This window comes from Triticum aestivum, chromosome 5D, assembly GCF_018294505.1.
Source record: "Triticum aestivum cultivar Chinese Spring chromosome 5D, IWGSC CS RefSeq v2.1, whole genome shotgun sequence".
In the NCBI taxonomy this organism is placed as follows: Eukaryota; Viridiplantae; Streptophyta; class Magnoliopsida; order Poales; family Poaceae; genus Triticum; species Triticum aestivum.
In genome coordinates, this window is record NC_057808.1 from 287,988,558 (window position 1) to 287,997,058 (window position 8,501).

Here is an 8,501-nt window from a genome sequence, read left to right on the forward strand (position 1 = left end):
TGCTAAACCGCGGATGACGTGGCAGGCAATGATACCGAAACCACGGACGGACGGCAAAAATCAGGATGAAATGATTCCTGACGCTGCCAGCAGATGCCGCAGAAGATTCCGAGCGCATCTCGCCATCCCTTTCACCTTTCCCGTCCACCACCACCACCACCATTACCAATTTCTTTCGCAATTGTTTCTCTCGCTAAAACCGCCCATTTTTCGGCTATAAATGCCGCCTCTCCACCAAGCTTCAATTCCCTTTTCCCCACTTCCCCAGCTCCCTTGCTAGGTTTCCTTCCTTCCGCCCCAGCTCCGTTGTGTTGCTGGCAGCTTGGGTCTTGGCTGCTGCCTAAACCCTGTCTGTCCAAGGTGGACACACACAAGCTCGCCACCTCAGCCTCCAACCTCCAGCCTTTCTTCCCAAATCTTGATCTTGACTTAGGGAGGCTCTGCCCAAATTTTCTTCCCCGGTCATCCATTTCCAGGGGAGGTTCTGCCAAAAAATTATCCTCCCATCATCCATTTCCCAGGGGAGGTTCTGCCAAAAATTCCTTCACCGATCATCCATTTCCAGGGGAGGCTCTGCCAAAATTCCATCTGAACTTCATTCAATTTCCAAGGGGAGGTTCTGCCGAAATTTGATCTGCGACAGTTTCATTTCCAAGGGGAGGTTCTGGCAAAAAATAAAAATATATTTCTTGCCACATAGCACCAAAACTTGTATCTGAAAACAGAACAGATCGATAATATTTCATTTGCAAGGTAAAGAAAAGAGTTTGTTGTGTTCTTGATGATAGAGACGCAGTAGCACGTGTAGATGTTGTTGCTGGTCCTGTTGGAGCATCCCCTCTCCGGATTTATGGTCGGCGCAGCGATCACTCGCCTCGTCCAGTCCTTCTCCGTCGTCTTCCTCTACTGGTTCTACGTCTTCTCCCTAACCTCCCTGTAGCTCTGTAGCTGTAGCCGGAGTTCATACTAGTAACATAATCAAGCTAGCTAGCACTGAGTAACAAAGGTACCCAAGTGCTGTTACAAGGTGTGTTTTTATACTCAAGATATAAGAGCAAGTGAAACTGCTGTGAGTTGTTGAGAGGTGACCATGTCAAGTGGGACCTCGTTCGCGTCGAGCCAAGGGACCCGGAGCTCCAGGTCTGCCGAGGATTGCCCGGACCTCCGGGCCCAGATGGAGAAGAGGAGGAAGAGGAGGAAGGAGTCCAACCGGGAGTCGGCACGGCGATCTAGGGTGCGCAAGCAACAACACCTCGACGACCTCTCCTCGCAGGTTTGTCACACCCTTCCAAGTATGCTATTTATATAGGTGCACATAAGCATAAAGTTTGTACATGTCCATAATTTAATTGTTTAGCTGTCATAAATATTTAAAACATGTTTTTTTATGAGAGCGCGCTCAAGCATGTGAAACCAAAAATAGATGAAAACGAAGGCCACCTAAAATATCTGCTCAGACAAAACATAGTTATTGTGATTTCCATGCCCCACCAATTGCCCCCTACCTAACACTTTGAACAACACTACAAATTCATTCATCATCATGAGTTGCTTAATTTATAACAGGTTGAGTTTTTATCAAACTAGTAGCATAGCGTATCACATCTTCTACATGAAAGAAAACCTAACAAGAACACGAGAAAAAAAAAGAATCTACATATTGCTAAGAAGAATATATTTTGTGACAAAAACAGGTGGATCAGCTCAAGAACCAGAGCCAACAAATGAACATGGTGCTGGGCATGACCACACAAAACCTTGTGGCGCTGCAAGCACAGAACTCGGTGATGCAGACACAGAAGATGGAGCTGGAGAGCAGGCTGTGCGCCCTAGGCGAGATCATCTGCTGCATGAACTCAATCACCAACACTGTGAATCCCACCGCCGCCATGGGCGCCACAGCAAGCAGTGCCTACGACGTTTTTGGCGCCGGCAGCGCATGGAGCCAGCCCATAGACTTGTACCAGTGCTTCTAGGGAAGAAGAATGGATGGTTGATGTTGTCATAGCTGGTAGGGTCTCTATGAAGGCATCAGGTTCTGTATCAATCATGTAGGGCCTTCGTGTCACCATTGATGCGTGCCCCTCTCTCTCTTTATTGTTTATTATGTGAGGTTGGGTTGTAATGGTTGGTGAGGGAGGGTAGGAGGGGAATTGATGGCCCATTTTGTCAAAGAGAGAGAGAGAGAGGCTAGGGATTTTCTACTGGCTCCTGATGGTGATGTCTAGCTAGTAAGATGTGAAATTGGTACCTCTTGATATATAGTATATGCAAAGTGCTTCTTCATCTTCATGTACTCCCTGACTTTATACTAAATCAGCGACACTTATTTTAGGACGAAGGGAGTATATAATTATCCCCGCCTAGATCCTTCTCTTATCGCACGTGTCTCCTTTCCTCTTGGTTAGGCTCAAGTATTGTGCTCCAACATTTTTGAGATGTGAAGCTAGGTAGGTTTTTGCCCATAAGTTATATTTTGCAGTGGTGTAGATGTAAGTACAGAAGCATGCAAAATTTACGGACAAAAGTTGAATATTGCTCTATTGCCATTGCGACAAGGCAAGGTGACTCAAGAAAGAAGTATGCAAGCAAGATACCTAATTAATCAGAATAATTCATGGAGGCTGGGAATAAATCCATAAATCTCACTAAATACCTAATGCACACCAACGTGTGTAAATGTGAGCGCTAGGATTTGAACCGTAATGGACACTGTCGTGCCTCAACAACTGTACCAACCCACCAAAAGGTGGGTTCTCTGCCTCTGCATTGTTCAATGTACAGGGCCTCAACTTACTACAGAGCCGTGCAAAATCCTCATGATAGCCCATAGCTAAACACAAGGGGAGGGAAAACAAAGTCCCGGCCAAAACAGGATAAAGCACAAACCCACCTAAGGAGAGAGCATACAAGAGATTATAATCTGCAAGGGGGTCAGCAATTTTCTGCTTACAAAAACATCATTGCCACAAAGTCATATAACTCAACGTAAAGCAGCCACTCCAACCAAAGTCATGAGAGGAAGATTCATTTTTAACCTAGATAGCCAGCTCTAAAGTACGGAGGAGAATTTTTTGGTGTACACAAATTATATCTTTATATCTTTTTTTAACATAGTACAATCACAGATGCTCACATACACTCACCCCTATGAACGCGCATACATCACTGGAAAGCCTGAAATAAATCCAGCAAAATGCGAGCATGGCTGGTTCCACCACAAAGAACCTAACCATATGTGTTACACTTATTTCCTGCATCTTTATATCTTTTGCTAAAGGAAATTGATGAGACAAAATCAATAAAAGTGAAAGCTGCAGTATATGCATCTGTTTGTTTAACAGTGTACTACAATGCTAGCACATTTCAAACTTTAACAAAGTTACGATGGACAGGACGAACATATGTTTCTCCAAGGTATCAAAGTCAGAGACCTCCGTGGCAGTACAGAACCGAATGCTACCTTTACAACCAAAGTGTTATTCCCCAATGTGACATATTAGGTACACAGGGAGAAAAGCAATCGTTTGCTCAACATAATGTTAGTAATATAGCATGGCTATAATATTTGGAACAAAGCAGCACTGTCACATTAGAGTGAATATTTGTTTCTTTCATTGCCTCAAATAACTGAAGATTTGTTTCCTCTCCTCCAAAATTCATATAAGGGCACGCAGGACCACCTGATGATGCCTAAGCTGGAGCTGCTTTTTGGTATTTCGTTGCTAGGTCTTTAGTTTGGTTCTTCTTTCTTAGCTTTGTAGGCTTGCTTCTTTGCTTTATTTTTTTCTGTCAGTTTGTAGGTTTTTGGCTCTTGGTTCTTCTTGTTATACTTTCGCCATCGTGTCATTCTCCTATGGCTGCGGGCATCCAATGATGCAGAGACCCAGGGTGATACCTCCTTTTCGATAAAGAAACCATGGCATTTTCCTTTAGTATTAAGAATTCTTTTACGACACACATTTAGATGCATATTCCAGAAAAAAGATCACATGAGACTCAATTATGTACTAAATTCCAATAGTGTTGGATATCATACCCCTGAAAACACAACTGTTCTCGGAAAACCTAAAGGGCCAGGAGCTCCGCAATTCATTAAGCAGAAAAGAATCGATCCAGTTCATACAGAAAACGGGATATAAAAAACCCTCACGGAAGGCCCCTTTAATAAGGAAAACCGGACCTACGGGCAATGAAAACATAACCGTGGCCATGGCAAAGCCAAAGACAAGTTTTTATTGTTCATGGGAAAGAATAACCCCATCCGGAAGATATCGCTTGGCATCGAGTATTCTGTAACCTCTTGAGTGCCTTTACATTTCAGCTTTCTCTGGTCTGAACCAGAGGGATAGCAGATTCAGATTTTCCTCTTTTCGGATCCGCCAAATGATGTATCAGCTTAATCATTAAAAGGAGAAGAGTTTCTGAGAGAAATCAAGAAAAGCAAAACCAGCACCAAACATGTGAAGAAAGATCTAGAAGATGTGCAATCCCCAAAAGAAGAGCCAAAAAGGAACTGTAGAACAGTCAGAGCACTGATCAGCTTTCACAAAGTGGGCTCGCATTTCACTATGGCTCATTTCACCATCAGGCTTTATTTCAAGAACGAGGAAGGCACTGTTTTGTGCTTTGCCAAAAGCCATGTGCTCCCTCCCACAAGCGCCTACACACTGACCAACTTTTGAGATCTTTTCTAATTGCGGTTAGGATATTATTGGAGTACTCAAGCAAAGAAATGTGTGTCTGTTGCTCGGACGCGTCTCTTGTTTTGTAATTTTGGGGTAGGAAGCTAATTAGACTGCTAGGGCAAGCCGATCACAGTCGCGTCGAAAACCCCATAAGCCGGGTCCGTTGCAGTAGGAATTAAACTCGGGCCACTGTCTTGTAAACTGCTGAGATATCACACTCGGTGCAGGTTTGATAAGAGGAGAGTGAGGTGAACATTCAGAGAAATCGGTGCATTGAGCATCAAGCATCAAAAGCCATCAGCCTCGGACTTGGAAATGGTACCAACTAATGATGGGATGACAAATTCCATATCAAATCTGTTGGTCTCACCTCCCTGCACTGCACCTGTGGTATATGCTAGATTATGTTCCCGGCGCCAAGAAAATTTTGATTTCCTTTTTTTTTCTCGAACACACATCAAAATGCATGTCATGTTTTAGACGAAGAAAAGGGACAAAAGGGTATAAGCCTCAGATTATTTCTGGAGATACCACATCAAGAAAGAAGTTGCCTTTCATTTCCAGTCTTCCTACTTTGACAGGTTATATACAGCTGTTACATACATCAGAGATAGAGACCCAAAATTTCAGCCACTAGGCTGGCCAGTCAGATAGAGAAGTAAGAGAAACTGTGAAGAAATTCACTCCAAATTGCTTGATCAATCATGCCATCTTAGGAGCATCACGACGCATCGACGGATGATGTAGAGCCTGGCCTTGTGCTCCTTGAGAGACCTCTTGAGCCCCTTGAGCTTCAGATCATGAGCGCCCACCCTCATCTTCTGATGATCTAGAAATGTGGTTGCCTCTTGGATTTGGAATCCCAAACTCTGGTCTGTGTTGGGTTTTTGGAGTTTGTAGTAGTACGGTTTATATAGGCGGCTTCTGTGTGGGCTGTGTCAGCTGATGAGGCTTCTTTCAATGTCATGGTTGTGCACATATTTCCATAAACTAACTTATCGCTGCGTCCATGTCTGCATAAAGAAAAGAAAGTCTTATGTGATCCTGGAGTAATCTAAGTTCAATTTCCTGACGCCGGATTGACCCGATGATAAATAATAGGGTAATCACATTGCGGTATCATCTGCACTGCACGATGGATAAATAAAAGAGGTTTATGATAAGGATGACTAAGCTCCCAATGGGATACCAGATAGAGCCACTACCATGGGTACCAAAGAAATCTCATGTTATAGTGCAGATACCTAATTTTAATTTTCCATTCAAGGATTGAACAGCTAAAAGATATCACCGGCACAAGCCATTCCTATCTGTCCACCAAAAGGTTCACAAAACTAAGTACCAGAATTCCCTTCTAGCTGAATTTGTACCAGAACCTCTGCTGTAATTCTCTGACCTTCCATTTGAGTGGTAATATATTCAGGCGGGGAAGCTCCCCCCCCCCCCCCCCCCCCCCCCCCGACCGTTCAAAAAAAAAAAACTAAGTAACACAACATGGTCAGCATGTATCTGCAATGTTTGCTTTGTTGACACAACATGGCTTGTCTGGTTTAGCCGTTTAGGGATAACGTAAACAGAGCATGTAGGGCACCTAACTAAGCCAATGTCAAACATTAGGTTATATTTTATTTGAGGAGGTAGGAAAGTCAGCACCAATGACTTGTACAGGGGTATCACAATAACTTCCATAGTCAACCACCACTTGTTATGCAAGGTCAGCATAGTTGTGAATGTCAACTGAAACCCTGCTCCCAAAACGCAAGCTTAGCAGACAAACAGATGCAAGTAAGCTCTAAATAAACCCTCCGGTTATGTACATCGAACCTGCCCGTCAGTTACATGTTGGCTGCTGCTAATCGATCAGTGTTTTCCTTTCCCTTTTTAGAAACGTTTGGATCCAAAGAATCTTAAACACAATCTAGGGGAGCAATGGCAGTAGTCTTGTTCGTACGAAATCTGCAATAAAGTTGTCCATACAAACTATAGAAGACCTACCCGTTTTCTTTCGAATTAAATTTGTCACAACTTTGTAATTCTTCTTTCTGTCCACGCAAACTGATACTGCAAAATTTAAACAGATAGCAACAAATTAGGATGTACATTTAACTTTTCTTCAGAAGAAAAAAGAAGTAAATGTGCAATGCACATTTATACCTCATAGGTGGCAGCCCTTGTATTCGGTTTGGAGAATTTTTACAGAAAAAACATAGGAACAAGGATTCCAAAGGAAACTTTCCTATAGATGCATTCGGTTTGTAGGAAAGCATACAAGAATTTCATAGGAATACTATTCATTTCCTTTGTTTTTGGAGGATTCTACACATCCACTCAAAGCTCATTTTTTGCGTAGGAACGAGGCAAGACAAATCCTTAGGATAGCAAGTGTCATCCTATCAAACTCCTGTACTACTCCTAAATCCTACGTTTTAACTCGTCTCCCCTCCCGCGACGCTCCCGTGAGCGCCGGGGGGGGGGGGGGGGGGGATCCCTAGTGCCGCCGCGAGCAGCCCCCCTCCTCGCTCCTCCCTCCCCTCGCCGCCGCCTCAACGTACTGGCGGGCTTGCTGGCGGCGACGGGCGCTCTCCTTCGCCTGCTCGATCTGGTGGGCGCGGGCCTCCGGGTCGGGCGGCGGCGCGGCGGCAGCAGCCGGCGGCGGGCTGTGGGCGGCGGTGTGAAGGGGCTGCAGCGGTGGTGGTGCGCGGTGGGTTCCAGCGGCGTCGGTCGGCCAGATCTAGGCCCAGGCGGCGCGAGCTGCAGGCGTCCGCCCCTGCCGTGGCCGTGGCTGGTGGTGGTGGAGGCGCAGCGGAGGTGGTAGGTGGGCGTGTTGGTCAGGCTCCAGGCGTTTCGCCGGCTGGACGACGGCGGCAGCGCAGATGGGCTTCCCGGTGAGTATTCTTGGCGATTGGCGGTGGTCCGTGGGGATCCTCCTTGCCGGTGGTCGGATCTTCGTCGGTGGCTTTGTGCGGGTCTGCGTCGGCCGCTGCGGTGGGGCGGCACAGGGGTGTGTTCGGTGGGGAGGTTGGCTGGAGGGATGGGCGGCGCCGACGTGCTTGGGCCACCCGTCACTGGCACAGGGGTGTGCCGGTCCGGATGTGTCCGCTCCCCCACCTCCCCCTTTCCCCATCCGTGTGCGGGTCGTCGCAGCTCCGACGACGTTCAAGGCAGGGCGTATGCTACGATTCGTCGGTCGGGGGAGTCCCCGTGGCTCAAAGTTGATCTCTTTGGATGGTCTTGGGGGTGTCTGGATGCTGGGCGGCGGCCCTGGCGGTGGGAGGCACGACGTTCGTGGGCAGAACTTGCGCCTCGGGTGCGGGCGAGCGGCCATGGCCACGCGGGTGGGTGGCCGCTGGTGGTTGGCGGTGCTAGGATGCGTCGGAGGGGTGGGCGTGCCGGGGTACATCACTTGCCCAATCTTGTATTGGACGACGGCGGCGGCCGTGGACACCGTATCCTTCATGAAGCTCCGTCGCGGTGCCCTTACTCCTTCGAGTTGCTCCGGGTGAAAACTCGATCTTTGGGATCGGATGGTGGCGGCTATCAGTGGTCGTTCCCTTCTAGGAGGCACCATCTTGGACTCCTTGTCCCGTCGTTTTCCGTCTCACCTCTCCTCGGAGGCTTGGAGGTCTCCGTTGGCTCCAAGCGGTTCATCCTCGCGCATGTGTAGTGGCTTGGTAGTCGTTGGGGTGGTGTGGCGATGCTTGGCACCTTTGTATCTTGCCTTGGGTGTGTGTGTCGTGTGCAGTGGTGGCGTGAGTTTGTATCGTGTTTCTTGTGGATCATGCTTTATATATAAAGCGGGGCGAAAGCCTTCTT

At 47.0% G+C, this 8,501-nt stretch overlaps 2 protein-coding genes across 2 annotated transcripts; one reads left to right on the plus strand and one right to left on the minus strand.

Moving 5' to 3' along the window:
- Positions 1–251: 251 nt before the first annotated feature.
- Positions 252–2,286, plus strand: LOC123121151 (bZIP transcription factor 44). Its single transcript, XM_044541078.1, has 2 exons — positions 252–1,273; positions 1,695–2,286. The coding sequence occupies exons 1-2, from the start codon at positions 1,091–1,093 to the stop codon at positions 1,974–1,976; spliced, it is 465 nt and encodes a 154-aa protein (XP_044397013.1). The 5' UTR covers positions 252–1,090; the 3' UTR covers positions 1,977–2,286.
- A 2,968-nt stretch (positions 2,287–5,254) lies between these two features.
- LOC123124688 (small polypeptide DEVIL 4) lies at positions 5,255–5,673 on the minus strand. The gene has a single exon (XM_044545262.1). It carries the CDS (start codon positions 5,504–5,506, stop codon positions 5,387–5,389), a length of 120 nt encoding a protein of 39 aa, XP_044401197.1. The 5' UTR covers positions 5,507–5,673; the 3' UTR covers positions 5,255–5,386.
- Positions 5,674–8,501: the final 2,828 nt, after the last annotated feature.

Excerpts from the sequence above, each read along its gene's own strand:
- LOC123121151 (XM_044541078.1), top strand. The coding sequence starts at position 1,091 with ATGTCAAGTGGGACCTCGTTCGCGTCGAGCCAAGGGACCCGGAGCTCC. Across the intron at positions 1,274-1,694 it reads TCGACGACCTCTCCTCGCAG|GTGGATCAGCTCAAGAACCA; the intron begins GTTTGTCACACC and ends TGACAAAAACAG.
- LOC123124688 (XM_044545262.1), bottom strand. The coding sequence starts at position 5,506 with ATGAGGGTGGGCGCTCATGATCTGAAGCTCAAGGGGCTCAAGAGGTCT.